The 15792-nt window shown below is 39.2% G+C and overlaps 2 protein-coding genes across 6 annotated transcripts in view; both read right to left on the bottom strand.

Annotated features, from left to right (window-relative positions):
* The window catches only part of LOC145479954 (uncharacterized), a 49091-nt gene that overhangs the window by 24205 nt on the left and 9094 nt on the right, over positions 1 to 15792 (bottom strand). For 2 of the 5 annotated variants that reach the window (XM_081458425.1, XM_081458423.1), the window contains exons 4-11: positions 12368 to 12623; positions 12022 to 12073; positions 10674 to 10731; positions 9587 to 9803; positions 9392 to 9443; positions 7135 to 7198; positions 6156 to 6942; positions 4567 to 4650 (exon numbers count right to left, since the gene is read on the bottom strand). In XM_081458425.1, coding sequence (XP_081314551.1) covers positions 4567 to 4650; positions 6156 to 6942; positions 7135 to 7198; positions 9392 to 9443; positions 9587 to 9803; positions 10674 to 10731; positions 12022 to 12073; positions 12368 to 12623 — 1570 coding nt within the window. Of the gene's footprint in view, positions 1 to 4566; positions 4651 to 6155; positions 6943 to 7134; positions 7199 to 9391; positions 9444 to 9586; positions 9804 to 10673; positions 10732 to 12021; positions 12074 to 12367; positions 15786 to 15792 lie in introns of those variants that run through there. The other 3 variants (XM_081458424.1, XM_081458426.1, XM_081458427.1) reach the window with 3 other exon arrangements.
* On the bottom strand, positions 1063 to 4253 carry LOC145480086 (uncharacterized). The gene is made up of 4 exons (XM_081458564.1): positions 4131 to 4253; positions 1764 to 1943; positions 1361 to 1400; positions 1063 to 1160 (listed from the first exon to the last, which is right to left on the bottom strand). Exons 1-4 carry the CDS (start codon positions 4251 to 4253, stop codon positions 1108 to 1110), a joined length of 396 nt encoding a protein of 131 aa, XP_081314690.1. The 3' UTR covers positions 1063 to 1107.

Raw genomic sequence — 15792 nt, 5'->3', positions numbered from 1 at the left:
CACAAGCAGAGAATTAAATATTTAAATTTAATAAATAAAATTATTTCAATAATTTATTTAAATTAGTAAAATAGATATTTACCTTTTCTATTAATTTCAGAAAATTCATTTGACCAGCTGATCGGAAAATTTTAAATATCATTGCAACATCATTATGGAAGCAGTCATGCTGTGCCATTGTATGCTCCTGGACAGATGAAACAGTTTGCTGACAAAACTGCACCTGGTCTTTTCAATGTCATTTTGCAGTCTATTCTCTGGGAAGATCCAAGATTGAGCGAAGAACACCGTGTATTAGAGGAAAAAAGAACTCTTGTTTTGTTGTGCACAATAGCATATTTCATGTACTTTGCCCTGTTTTATTCTTATTTGTATTTAAAATACAGGGTTCCTTGGAAGACCATAAGGCCACTCAGTTTAAAAAGTCTGTTTAATTAATTATTGCATGTTTCTTAACTAGAACAGCAGACACAGCTTTACCCCAATATAAATGTCAGTTCTATTGTATAATGAAGTAAAATTACTAGATGTTTTACCTTTCTTCACATTTAACCCCTTGAAAGATAAGGACATAAAAGCAGTTCCAGTGAACTAACTTGCAGCAATGCCATTCTTTTTATAGATCTCAGAAAACAAATACATTTCAAAGAGAAGAGGGATTATTTATCCAGCACAAGCCGAAGGGATGTGGATGGTCAAAAAAGCAGGTTCCTCAGGGAGCAGCCAATGTTTGTAAACTTTCAGATTTCAAATGTACTTCAAGTGAGTTTAAAGTAAGGTAGTTTAAAATCTGAAAGCTATAGCTTTAAAATACTGTGAATTAAAAACTTGTCCGGTTAGTTGAACAGTCTTTTTGTGTACATATGGATAGGCTAGCAAAACAGTGGCGCATAAAGGAAACATGTTATTGTAACATAGAAAATCATATTAGTCACTGAAATGATTTTAAATTTTAATAAATTTATTGTTTCAAATGAGTGAGTTACTACACAGTTCTGTAATGGTGTTCTGCCTCTTATTACTGGCGATGTACAACTTGAAGACTCCTTTCACCTATCCATCCTGAATGAAAATCTAATGGTACCTCAAAGTTCTCTGGCATTTTATTTAGAATGGCTCACCAAAGAAGGCAATCTTGCTGCTGTTGTAATCATGAAATTCTGAAAGTAAAATTGAAATTTATTTCCAAACCGAAAATTTGTATTTTCATGCAGGTGCTTGACTATTACATGTAGCTTGAGTTTTAAGTCAGCTTCTCATGATCAGCTCAACAAGTTGAAATCGTGAGATCACTTCCATTATGAAATTCGTAGTATTATAGGCTAAATAAAATCGATAAACAACGAATAGACTTACGAACCTTCTCTGTCACCATGAAAAAAATTTTCAACGGATATAATCTTGTAGCAGTCCAAGCAACAAATTGAAAAAAAAAACCAGGCATAAATAAGAAGAACCCTAACTTTAGATATTTTAAAATTATTTGATCCCTCTTTTTAACCATTATTGTACACTATTTTTAGTATTATGACGATTGCATTGTAAATTTCTGTTTTCCTTATCCAGACTTAGTAGTAGTAGGTCCACATCAGCTGTACAGTTGCATACTTTTAAAACCTACTTATCAAATAAATGTACGTATGTACAACACGAACTGACAAAGGGCTTACTAATCAGTAATGACGGCCACTGCGGAGCATTTCTTAAAGGGTCCAACGAACATTTCCAGGACCAGCAATTGCAACAAGTTATTGTCTACATACCTTTTTTGTATTTGTGGTCCTTTCTTCTTTCATCTGTGGCTGCTGATTCACAACAACAAGCTTAAACACCGCGAGGCGAACAGCAAAATTAATCTGAACCACCGAACAACACGGGCAAACCGGAAATGCTGAACTTGACGCATGCGCATACGTTTTGCCGCGGTGTTGATCCGCGCGCACCTATGATATGGGACAATTTTTCTAATTTTAGAACAAATTGCGCCATCCTGACGTCATATATCCGCACGGATCCACGCACATGTCGGGGACTCTCGCGTGGATGTTGTCACGTTGCGTGATCAATTGGTGAGAGTTGAGAGACCTTGAGAGATTATCTTGCGTATTTTTCACAGCGATGGCAGGGAATAAGGCAGGGAATACGAACCAGGGCGCTTGTATGTAGTTTTATGCTCTGAGCTAACGGAAAAGGTGGGTTTTTCAGGGTCGAAAACAAGACTTCAATCTCGCGCTGGGAATGAATAATAAGATCTGCTCCCGCTAGTTGTAAGCTTACGCGTATGTTTTTGCGTTTGTTCTGACTTAAGAATATAGTAAGAAAACTCTCTACTCTGGTATCGAGTTAATTTGTGAGTTTCTCAGACAATGGATCATCATAACCAAAACCTGTTTTGATGGTTTCTTATTGCTTCTGCTTGTTTGGTGAGTTTGCAAAAGTTTTTGAAAGGAAAGCTTGACGCGTACAATTAGCTCATTTGCATAGTGCAGCTCGTGCACTTTCAAGTCCGAGTCCGTGTTTTCAATTGTCAACAAACCTTGACAAAGATTGTCTTTATCTTTCATGCTGAGATGCTGCAACAAATTTCACGAACGCAAAAAAGGCTACTAACATCATGTGTGTTTTTTCAACACAAGCATAGTGAAGTTTTACACTGCGGAAATGAAAATAGAAAAGGAGTTTTGATAACTCGATCAACAAAATCGAAATCGTTATTCGAAGTTGATTAAAGAAAGCGTCATCGTAACTTTGCTGATCATTTCTGCTTTATTCACATATTTTCAGCTTAGCTTTTAATATGTTCTCAAAAATTTATCAATCTTAAACATATTTAAAGCCTATAGAGTTATTGTTTGAGTTCGATGTACGCTTTCACACTAAAGTGCGGCGGAAGTACAATTTGTCATGTTTACTGACTGTACAAAACACGCATCGGCGGGCTCTGTCATTCATCGACAACAGAGAATTTACTGGATTTTTACACGAATAAAACTGAGCAGTATCTACGGACGTAAAGTTATTGGGCCTTGATGAAACATCAAGCGTTGCTTACAATTCAGGCGAAACTCAAACTGATCAAACTAGCAATTATTTTGTTTTACTTTTCAGTCGCGATAGACTGGCAAATTCCTCGCAAGCGTGTGGCAAGAGGAGCTAGGAAATTATGAAGTCCTGAAGCTCTGCTATATCTAAATATATCCAGCTAGTTTTTCGCTGTGTAATTGAAAAGCTGTTAATCTTCAATATATGTGAAATTTAAAGTGGAGTAATGTAAAGCTCATGTAAAAGAAGCATCCGTCGGAACACAACTTCGTCAGCGATATATATAAGCTCAAAGCGGAACATACCTAAATTCGACACTGTCTTACTTCACTCAAACTGGAGCAGCTTACGACGAAAATACTTAAGAAAAATTCCAACAGACGTAAACGCGTTGAGTTGTGGGCCAAAAACATGAAAAATTTCGGGAATTTCGGACCCATTTCCCCCGCGTGACATCCGCAAAAATCCCCGCAGCATGTACGCGTGTGTGCCGCAGGCGATGGCGCAATTTGTTCTAAAAAATAGAATTATTGTCCCATATCATGGGGACAACCCCAATACTAGAAATGGCGTACGCTTACGATCTCTGTCCCCAATTATGGCTCCTGGTTATAGTCAATTGACACCTGTCAAAACAAGGTATCTGCTGACCAGTATCACGTGACGATATCGCGGGCTCAAGTTTAGAACTCAAGTGACCGCTGACCAAGTGCTGGTTATCTATTGCATTGTGGGCTCATGTCAGATTAACTTGTTGTAAACGGGGCCTGGTTCTTCGAAAACCGGTTAACGCTAACCAAGGATTAAAGTTAACAGAAGTATAAATAGTTCTTGTATACAAATGTTTTTCACAGCTTTTGTTTTGTGTATTTTGAGATTGTTCAAACTGAAAACAGAAGGCCAAAAAATATACAGAAAACCTCACTGCAAAGTTACAAAATTCAAATAAAAGTTCTCGCTTACATGGGTTATCTTAATCGGGCTTTGAACAACCCAGCCTGGAACTCCGCTTTTAGGCTTGGCTAAATCTATATATTATGTTTAGTAACTCGGTTATTCTTGTCAAACACGAGCTCAAACCTTCAAACTGTCTGAGCAGCAGTCTTTTGTTGGCAATATTTCAACCACCTATCAAAGAAGGATGATTTCCGAGCACTGAAAATATCCCTATTATGTACAAATGAACAAAACCTTGAAAAACGTGGGGCCATTGTTTTGCAAGTTCTCCCTTATGCAATTCGTTTTAATTTCTCTTTTAATGTTCTTGTTTTAATCTTCTCGCCCTTTTTGACTTTTCTTGTGTTTCCTTGAAGTTATTCTGCAGTTTTAAGCTATTATTGTGATATTTTAGTTAAATCCATGATCAGTTGGTAAAAGCTGAAATTGCCATCACGAGGCAATTTCATTATTCATTGTAATGACGATTATCTCTGTAATCTGTGTAGTATCTTTGCAATGACGATTATCTCTGATTTTAGCTGATCGTGTCGGTTCCGAGATGTTTACGCTGATTGCTTATCTTACCACTTCACAGGTACTCAAGACTTGCTCAGTCACTTGGTTTACAAGCGAAACAGCTGATGGTGTCTTCTGAAGATCACCTTCACCCTGCAAAGTTTAACAGTATTTAAGTATTAGTTTGTACAGTGTGATCATCTCGGTTTCGACAACTTAAGCGAAAGCTAAGTTATCTTCAGCGTCAAGAGAAAAGTTGTTTACCCCTTCTTAGTGATTTACTGATTGGCCACTTTTGTGGCGGGGTTAAGAGCAGGCTCAGAGCTTTTTTGAACTTGCCCGTTGACCAGGTACTGGGTTTTTGATTGGATCGCAGGCTCAAGTCAGTTTATTACTCTCGTCCCGGTTGTTCGAAAGCCGATTAGCGCTAACCCACGATTAAATCATCCTATTCCACGGAATAAAATTATCTTTCGATGAAATTCTGTTCCTCGAAGCTCGATTAGCACTAACCAAGGATTAAACTAAGGGTTACATTCAACACACCTAGCCAGGTGGATTAACTCGCTAATCGGATGAAAAAGCAGACAAACAAATCAAAAAGGCGGACTTACAGTTGGTTGATTTTGCTTTAATGCCGGGCCCGGTAAGGAAAGAAAAGCAATTCGGGCTACCTGACGACTTTTGTAATATAGATGTTACTATTCTCTCACGGATGAGCCATCCCGCGTTCGGTTTTCCCGCGGGTTTTCACAACACGGATGGACCGCTGTTCGGCGATCCGCAAAATGTTTTAAACAACGAGGGCGAAGCAAGAAATCATGAGAAATTTCAACATTTCCGCTCTCAGAGGTAGAAATCGTCGCTTACTGGCCGCTGTAGTGTAAAAGGAAAGATCAGTGGTGGAATTAAAGGCTTTTCTGGCTTGATAAAGGCGAGTATTATGAACAAAATATTGTCGACTTTACTTGTTCTTCAAAAAGTTGTTTATCTCATTCGGTAGAATTTAGATAATCAATCTCCGCATTCGCTTCGTTTCTTAGTTTATGGCTTTCCTCTTTCTATAATTTTTCCCTAGCCAAACTTGCTTTATTAGCCCATCCGAATAGAGGCTGTTCTAAATTTCTAAATTACAAAGAAGTAAGGCTGAAAATTAGACCGCTAAGCGTTTTCAAGAGCTCACTGATTTTCCGCCTGATGAATGATTCAGTGAGTTTATCTTGCACAGATTTTTTATCACGACTCTAATTTTAATTTGAGCATTTTAGCAAATGTAGTTGAGATATAAACATTGGGCTTTCTTTTTCTTTTTATTCAACAACAAGTTCGTATCAATTTTGTTGGAGCCGTTATAATTATCCCTTCCCTCCCCAAGTGCTACACCATTTTCTCTCACCACAGACCGGTTTTACCGGCTTAATCCGAGTTTAATCGGAGAATCATTTTTCTTGAGTTTCTGACTCGTGAAAAACAAATCCTATATAGCTAATTATTGCAATCAGGAGCTCCGCTTTTAGGTATGGCTAAATCTGTATATCATTCATCAACCAAAAAGGTATACTATAAACATTAAAAGCTGTAGTCTTATCTATACATTTTAATTGTGAGGAAATAAAGTATGTTATGTTATGATAAACGAACAGAAAGGAGTTTTTTACTTCTTCAGCTTCCTCCACCAATGAAAACGATGGCTCTTTAGTGATTGAATGTCTTCGGGCTCGGGTACGATTTATCCAGTGACCCATCACATCCTCACCACCTAGACATTCTTGTGATGAAAACCACTGATCAATAACCTCGCTGTCGTAGTTATCAACCAGTGACATCACCGATGAAGAACATGACTTAACTGACTCCAAACTGAGTCCTAGAGAGAGAGAACTGGCCTCTTCTTTGAGCTTTTCCAAAGCCTGTTCGCGTAATATCAGCCGCGATGGAGACGCCTTGACCTTGTATATTGTTTCTTGAAATCGTGAAAGCCGTTTCTCTTCCATATTCGGAAGGCTCCAAGTTCTGACAGGAAGTTCAGGTGCCATTGAAACAGGCTCTGAATAGGACCTTGGCCTGCTGGATGGCTTTCGCCAAGAATGAAGCACACCTTCTTCACTAGCGCCGAGCTCCAGCGAATCCTCAGATTCACTACTGATTTCACATTCGATGTTCTGGGCGTAATTTTCAAATAGGGACGAAAGAGACAATACAGAGACTGTAGGAAAATTTTCGTCCGCAAGGCAATCTCCCGATAAATGAGGCATAATTCTAAAGCAGGACGTTCGGTGAACAAATGAAGAAAGTTCATCATCTCTGGGCACCGACTGCGTGTTGATGTGAGGAAATGTCGTATAGCTTTTAGTTTTCCTCAGATGTTCAGCAGTGAAGATTCTCGGGGTATTTAAAGTAGTAGAGTCACTGAAAGAACGTCTTCTTTGTTCGTCAGGCATCGATCTGAAAAGAGCGTATGACCAGGATGAGTACCTCAACTCTGCTAAGTGAAATCTGGTAATCCTTGGTATAGAAGAGCTTGTAATCAGTGTAAATACTACATACAGATCTGCCCAAACTAAAGTTGGCATCCGTGTACAAATCATATATTGTTTCAGTTTTGTAATAACTTCAGTGAACTTAGAAACTTCTTACCTCAAGACAAAAACACTTCGGCATTGGTTGTCTGGCTCAACTTCAGAGTCGATTTTGCTTCCTGCTGAATGGAAAAAAGCTGATTGTATAACACTACGCAGTCAGTCTTATTCCGATACACGGAATCAAATGATGTCATGTGACCTAATGTATTCAGCATTCAATTTAGAACTTAGGCCCCAGTTACATGGTCTTGAGTACCCGAGGCAATCCTCCCCCTGAGGCAACTTTATCGAGCGTTTATATGTGAAAACGTTGTCTCTGTAGTCCGAGTCACAGTTGACTCCGCATGATTATTCATAACCCATATTGCATAACCAAATGTACAAATATCCCTCTTTCTTTTAGTTTTCCCCGGTCATGCGATCAATCGGGTTTTGCGAAATTAATTTTTACTTCTCTGATACCAATTTCTGCTTTCAATCCTAAATCTAAACATTTCGTGACACTCACTACGCCGAGACTTGTCTCGGTTAGGCGAGCCAAAGTGTTTATATGAAGAAAAGATGTCCAGCCTGCCAGGGTTACCCTACCTGCCCAGCCGAGTTGTCTCGCCTCCCGAGACGGGTTCACGATCCTCTTGTAAACGGTTGGTTGAATTTTTCAAAGCAATAAGTGAAAAGTTACCTCGGCCAGGGTAACTTGGAGGGGGGGGGGGGGGGAAGGGTTGTCTCGGGTAACCAAGACCATATAAATGGGGCCTTAGTGTGGTGTGTGACACTGGTTTTACAAGGGAAACCCGCCTTATGGCCACCTTGTTAATATTTGTTCATCTTTCCATTGTTAATATTTTTTACACTGATACAAGTTTCAATTTTTTTTTAAAATTATATCTGCATTCCGGATGCTTATTAAACAACAGTTGTTTAGAAGTGCAATTGTGATATATCTGCTAAGACGTCACTCAATATAGACCAGTCGTAAGGTTTAACCCTACCCCATTAATACGGCCACCCCGTTAATTTTCGTGGCCCCTCGGTGACCGTATTAACGGGAGCTAGCGGGGTTCCACTGTACTTCGTCCGTTAAAAAATAAGTCCCACTGTTATATTTAACAGATGGATTCCATGTTGAAATTGAAATTGTATTAAGTGGATTTTGTTTATTTTCCTTTTTAAATTTTACATCTGGCTTTCACGGCTTTCATCTAAAAAAGTTGAAAATAATTCAATATGATTTTTGAACTGGCGCACGGAAGTGGTAAGCAATAAAGACAATAGAGCGTGTATGTCTCGGAGCGTTTATGTTTATGTCTTCTGTCTTATGTCTAGAGCGTCCGTGTCTTGCCCTCGCAGCTTCGCTTCAGTCGGGCAAATATTTGTTTCAAGAACATCAAATTTCTGCGGGGCAACTATCAGCTGATAGTTTCTCGACAGAAACACTCTATTGTTTAACTAGAAATCGCGAGCTCATAATCTAATTGTTAAATTAGACAACGTCACAGACAACGCCAATGTCACAGACAACGTCAAAATGTGTTTTTTTGGCTGAGCAGACACATGGCAACATGGAATCTACTTGTTTTAAATACTAAAGAAACAAAAAACATGGCTAATGACGTCGTCTATGCGTCTGTCCTCATAAGTAAGAACCAATCGAAATGCGAGAATAATTCGAAATATTATGTAATACACAACTTATCACGTTCCTGTACCCGTCTATTACTCAGGCTGCCTTTACACAGAGACGGTTTGATTTGTAAACGCATATTTTTCGCTGCGGTTACATGGCGAGCGTAAATAACAAATGAAGCCGCATCATTTTGAAAACGTTATAAAACTGTAGCGTTTTTACGACGACAACGCTTAATGTAACGTGTCAGCAGGTAGCCGCATCTTTTTGACAACGACCGTTTCTTGTGCGAAAAAAAATCAAGGCAAATCTTGGCAAGAACAATCTTTCATCAAAATGGGCAAACTGCTCTTGCTTCTTGGCCTCTGTAGCATTGGTTTACTCACGTTTTATGGCTTTATGAGGCTTGTTTTCGCCAGCTTCAATTTCCAGAACCCGATCTGAGCTGATTTAGTTCAATCAATCCCTGTTACACTCATACACACCCCAAACATTAGTGGTCTCCTTTAGGGAAGTGTTACAGGGTCTTCTTCTTGTTTTCCTTTTCAAGATGTTTTATTATTTACATCTTGAATAAATCTTTTGTTATGTAAATGAAGAATGGTCCAGGGTGGGAATGCTGGAATTGACTGCTGCATTGCGCGTGCGTAAACTCTTAAGTAGTTGTTGGTGATCAATTATTTACCTCCTGTAACTTCCGGTTCAGTTTGGTTAATTGAAGGGCTGTAATTTCTAACCTGCAGTAAAATGACCGCACAAGTTTTTGTTATTAGCACAGGAGAGAAAGAAAATGCCAATTGAGACAATCGAAATGCACGCATGAATGAATGAATGAATGAATGAATGGATCAATCGACCGTTACTGTTTATAATTACTTACAGTTTCATCAGATTGCAATTCCTCTTCATGCTCGCAGATGTAGAGCAGCTGCTGAGCAGTGCAGTCTTTGACTAATGCCTCATTGCTTGAGATATTTCCCTCACTTTTAGACAATCTTAGGCTTGATTTTTTGCCTTCTTTCCATCTTAGAAGATCAGTGAAAGACGAAACTCGAAGTACAGGAAATGAAGTCGACCCCACTGAACTTTTACTACAGCTACAAAGTAATTTTAAAAATATATTAAGTAAGCAAAATTTGCTCGACAAAATCAGTATATCTTATACCCTAATCTCACGCCACAATCCAAGTGCTAACGTTAATTTAACTCCCTCATTTTTTCCTGAAAATTTTGTTTCCCAAAACCGTCAAAGTTTAAGGCGATAAGACCTGTTTGTTCGGAACATGTGAATAATTTCCAATTTCTCTTATCGATTTACTTCATTGCTCGAGGAAAATACACAACATAATGATAACCAGACGCAAGCAGTTTGGTGAAAAAAGTTCTGAATAATACTTCTCAAACTCATTAATAATTCATTAAGTTTAAACAAAGGAAATCATGACCGTGACGGTGTTTGGATATCTGATCTTAATTAGCATAGATTTGAACGATTTTATTTCTCCGTTTTCTCCTTAGTTTTAGTTTCGATTGTGAAGATATATCAAACACTCAAGACAGTGTCTGACCACATTTCCAAACACCTCGAAGTTCGTCAAAAATACTCCGTTGCGCGTCGTATTTTCAACTCTCTTCTCGGTGTTTGGAAACGTGGTCAAACACGGTGTTTCGTGTTTGATATATTACTTCAAATACACACCTATTAAATATATTGGTCTATTTGAACCATACAAGTCATTAACAAAAAATTACTGTCACGATTTACAACAACTCTAGATGTATTTGCCGTTAAGCGAGATTCAAGAAAGTGACTTCTATTCAACCTTGCTAACACGTTCTCTTTATATCGGTTCTTTTGTAAAGGAATTATTAGTTTCCGCTGTTTGTGGATCAAGTATTCACCAATCATTTACTCCAGTGCAATAAACCCTTGTCACATGGAGTTTCTTTATAGCTGTTGGTCTCACCTTTTAGATTGAAGAGCTTCACTAGTCACTTCGCTTTCTGTTTGAGAGGATTCGAGAGCTGTAGAGTTTTCAGCCGATGTAGAAAAAAATTCAAAGTTAATCATTTGAGACGATCGTAAGACATAAGGCGGAGGGATAATCTCTGGTAATTTCATATATACAAAGGTAGAGACCAGTACTCTAGCACCGTAAAGCGAAATAAATACGATTTCCTTCATAGGTAGTGGGCCTGTAGGCGTGGAAATACAATGTAATGTATTACAAACCTTCGCCCGTCAATTGTCAATAGGTGCCCTAAACAACCTGGACAGGCCTGTTGTGCAAAACTTCTCCAAAAATAAGAAAATACACACTTAAACGTTTTGTACTGTACTGTAAATATTTCGAACGCTCAAAATATAGGGACGCTCAAAAATTTCGGGGGATTTTATTTTTGGACGTTTTGTTTGTCGGAAATTAAGTTCGTCCGAAATCTTTGGTAAGTATTATTTATAATGTTCATTCACTCCCCAGACATCCCTAGACATCCCCAGATATCAGAGACGGTCAAAGTCAAAGTTGGCCTATTGCAAGACTTTGTGGAGACGAAGAAGAATTTGAGGTGGACTAACATATTCAGGAAGAATAAGAAAAGCTTGGATAGATGTTTTTAAAGGTATCTCTTTTCCATTTGGTATTGCTTTTGTTTTGCATTTAAAAGTAAAACGTTGGTGACACTGCCTTGCACAAGAAATTGGCTTTATATAACACACTCATCCATACTTGCATTCCAATGCACATTATAGATCTACCTGCGCATAAATCAGCTTTGCTTACAAATGTATAAAGAGATTTGCACCTTAAAATGAAGAACCACTGTTCTCTCCACCACAATCTTAACATATCCAAACAAACAAACAAACAAACAAACAAACAAACAAACAAACCGCTTATGCCTGGAGGTTGACCGGGAAGGGATGGATAAGTAAATTCTTGTGAGTAGTTACTGATTAGCTTTTGTCTGAATGATGCCAGCAAAATAAAACACACAAAAAACACACGTGGATTCGAACCCAGGCCGAAGGGACTGCATGTCAGATTGAGAGGCGAGTGCCTGTTCCACTATGGAGGAAGCATGTTTTATTACGTCATTCTTGTGTCCAGACAACATCGCCAGAAATAACAGGCATACACATGAATAAAGAAATATGACCGTAACCTCCACATCAAAAACATCATCCTGACTGAGCAATTTTAAAGTGTCCGACGTAACCCTCCTCGAGAACTTATTACTGTATAATCACTGTGAAAGAAACCACTGTTCAAGAGACCCAAACAATTAAATTGCTATTAAAATTCAGTTGCTTACCTTTTTTCACTTCTGATTCAGTTCGATAAATAGGAGATTTGAAGTTTTCATCCTGCATTGAAAATGATTGTACAAATATTCATTATCAATCAATCAATCAATCAATCAATCAATCAATCAATCAATCAATCAATCGGTCGGTCGGTCGGTCAGGTCAGGTCAGGTCAGTCAGTCTGTCTGTCAGGTTGGTGACAAGTGACCGTGTTCAGTAACAAATTTCCAAACACCGCGAACAGAGTTGAAAAATCAAAAAAAATCTATGCTAATAACGATAACAATTAACACCGTCACGATAATGATTTCCTTTGTTTAAGCTTGATGAATTATTCATGAGTTCCTGAAGTACCTTGTCATCAAATTCTTCTTCATTAATGTAGATGTGAGGCTGCTGACCAGTGCATGCCTTGACTGATGGCTCGTGTTCTGGTGAGACACCAAACGCGATAACAAACTCCATGCTGGGCTCTGTGCTTGAAATATCTCCCTTGCTCTCGCATAATGTAAAGTTCGAAATTCCTCCATCTTTGCATTTTACAACATCAGTAAAAGAACAGGTCCCACGTACGGGAAACGCTATCGACGCCCTGGAAGCCGAATTTTCACTGAAGGTAGTTAATTAGGAAAAAAGTTAGTTAATTAAAAAAAAAAATGCTTAAGGTGGCTCCCTACAGTATTAACAGTATCTACAACTGCAGAACGATGAAGAACTAAAAATGAACTATTTGTTTCACCTTTGGGTTTAGGCTCCTAGGATTAACAGAGAAGAATAGCGATACACCTCGGGGTTCTTTTCGTTCACACGAGTGTAATGCAGACTGTTGCCATGGCAACAACCAACCATTTTTTTGCTATTTTCCACCTATTTGCTTCTCTTTCTAGGGTTAGCCTCAGTAAAATATCTTTAAACTCGGCAGTCTTGTGAAAACGATTTCGCACAATAGTTTAATTTGAAAAAATGAAAAGTTTAGCTGGTAGATTCGTAAAAATCCTTAATCTTCTTATTTTTAATTAAAAAAGAGACATCCCTATATAAAATTTTGTCAAAAAATGATATTGTGAAGTAGGCATCTATATCATGACGTAAACAAACTGTCGCAAAATTTCACCGAAGGAAACACGAGAAAATAAACGCTGTTTTTCTCCGTTGGCTTCTTTGTGACGTCATAAAATTGCGAGACGACCACGCGCGCATGGGTATCAATGACCCCTGACGTCATTTGCGCGTGCAAGTGGGAGAGGAATCGTGATTAGTTCATATGAAAGCTACTTTTCGCAATATTATGACACATTTTTATAGAGGAAAATTTAGAAGAAGAAATTCTTACCCTATGGACGGCTAGCATCTTGTAATGGGCAATAATGGCTGCTAAAATTCGACCTTGTTCTTTTGTTGTGTTTTGTTGTGTTTTGTTGTTTCGTATTTCCGAAGTGCATATTAGTGCTCCACGAGCTCGTTACACGACTTAGGCCCGGTCCAAACGCCGCTCCACTCATGTGCCGAGCCAAACTTGATTAAGTTCGACTTAAGAGTGACTTTAGACCGACGGCTGGTTCAAACGGCGTACTTGCGTCGAACTTAATTCGGGAAGCCGGTGGTAACAATTTTCGACGAGAAAATATGCATTCTGAATTCAAGAACTCTGTCCAAATAGACAAGCTGTGACTAACATTTCGCTGTTATAGCAATATTTAGGGAAGCAAATTCAAACTCAAGGTTCAGTGTTTGTATTTAGACAGGTTTTCTCCCGGTTAATTCGACTTGTTAAAGGGAAATCTCATAAGCTGGGCTCTTATCACGAAGAAAAACTAAAAAATGAAATTGAGCTAAAGAAACTCGCTTGTACAGTCCCGTTTCTCATAAATCGAAAGCATTTTTGTCGTCTTTATTTTTAGCGACAACTTCGAGCTTCTTGCATGACTGGTCACGCCACTCAATTTTGAGCCAATCACGAGTCCCATTATATGAAAGATACATTACAGTAATTTATGCATTAGGTTCGACACATAAGGAGAACGCCGTATGAATCAGCTGCTGCTCCAACGTCGCATAGTGCGGCAGACCCCGCCGAATTTAATGTTGTTTGCCGCACCAAACCTAACCCGCCGAGCCAAACTGATTCGAACGCCGCTCTTCTGCCGTACTTAAGGCCCGGTCCAAACGCCGCTCCACTCATGTGCCGAACCAAACTTGATTAAGTTCGACTTTAGAGCGACTTTGGAGCGACGACTGCTTCAGACGGCGTGTTTGCGTCGAACTTAACTCGGGAAGCCGGTGGTAACAATATTCGACGAGAAAATATGCGTTCTGAATTCACGAACTCCGTCCAAATAGAAAAGCTGTGACTAACATTTCGCTGTTATCATGTTGTTATAGCAATATTTAGGGAAGCAGATTCAATCTCGAGGTTCAGTATTTGTATTTAGACAGGTTTTCTCCCGGTTAAATCGACTTGTTAAAGGGAAATCTAATAAGCTGGGCTATTATCACCGAGCAGCAAGACTAGGCGTTAGATCGGCCGGAGGGGCTGGCAAACAACAAAGAATACAACACATGCATGACTGGTCACGCAACTCAATTTTGAGCCAATCACGAGTCCCGTTAAGGTTTCTCTGGCACCAATCAGAAGCCAGAACTACTCCGACCGTTTGGAACTGGTCCGTTAAAACCTTGTCCCCAGGGGCTCTTCCTCTCGTTCTTGACTTTTCTTCGCCCGAATATTTTTTTCTCGCCCGTTTAGACTTTTCCCCGCCCCCACCAACTGCCCCTAGTCTACGAGGATGCGCAATAGGGACCTTAAGGTCATTCCGCTGAAATAGAACCTGCACAGAGATTTTTGTGAAACTTTGCCTATCGATTGTTTATATTATAGGAACTTAAATTTTGAAATAAAAATGAGGGGTCCCCATGTTCGTTTAGGAGCAAAAGCACCTTGTTTATATCCATATAAATCCTTATAATAGCACCATGATTGTAGTCACGATTGCTTGCTAAATTCACGTTTCCGACGATTACTTTTTAACCGCGCGGCCATGGGCCGAGCGCGGTTCATGGTTTACCCGTGGTTTATCATTTTTTTTAACCGCGCGGCCATGGGCCGAGCGCGGTTCATAATCTACCCGTGATTTATTTTTTTTAACCGCGCGGCCATGGGCCGAGCGCGGTTCATGGTTTACCCGTGGTTTATCATTTTTTTTAACCGCGCGGCCATGGGCCGAGCGCGGTTCATAATCTACCCGTGATTTATTTTTTTTAACCGCGCGGCCATGGGCCGAGCGCGGTTCTAGGTTTACCCGTGGTTTATTATTTTTTGTTTTTGTCGGTGACCAGACGCAGACCTCCGCTCGGCCAAACTTTGAGTCACGGAACGTGTGATGTTTTTCCGCCAGAAGCTGTTAAAACATAAATACACGGACAATTTTACGGATATTGTTTTCTTTTTTTTGTGGGTAAAATATATTTTCTTTTTTTTTTTATCAAAGCTTTGGATTTAAAGGGAATAATAAATACGGTGAAAAAGGTATTACGTCAGCCATGGAATGCGCTGACGTTGCAGCTTTCACTTTCGCTACGTGACAAATAAGATCGTGTTTACTTTGCAAGTTTATTTCGGCAGAAGCGACGGTCATTAATTTATTTGTAATTTTGCCAGTATTTCTTGCGGTTTTAGGCAAATGAAGTAAATCCTTTGACTGTTTCATCGCAGCGAGTTCATAGATCGGAAGAAAAATTAAATATTTGCAAGCCAAGCAAAGAACGTGTCAGAACGTGCG

The sequence above is a fragment of the Orbicella franksi genome, chromosome 2 (assembly GCF_964199315.1).
Source record: "Orbicella franksi chromosome 2, jaOrbFran1.1, whole genome shotgun sequence".
NCBI lineage: Eukaryota > Metazoa > Cnidaria > Anthozoa > Scleractinia > Merulinidae > Orbicella > Orbicella franksi.
Note: the sequence above shows the minus strand (reverse complement) of the source record. Positions and strands in the feature narration are given on the sequence as shown.

What these genes read in the sequence shown, in the direction of transcription:
- LOC145480086 (XM_081458564.1), bottom strand. Translation starts at nt 4,253, where the DNA reads ATGGCCCCACGTTTTTCAAGGTTTTGTTCATTTGTACATAATAGGGAT. An exon ending in AAAAGACTGCTGCTCAGACA is followed by an intron (nt 1,944 to 4,130) that starts GTTTGAAGGTTT and finishes CCCATATCATAG; the next exon opens with GTGCGCGCGGATCAACACCG. An exon ending in GGACCACAAATACAAAAAAG is followed by an intron (nt 1,401 to 1,763) that starts GTATGTAGACAA and finishes GACTGCTACAAG; the next exon opens with ATTATATCCGTTGAAAATTT.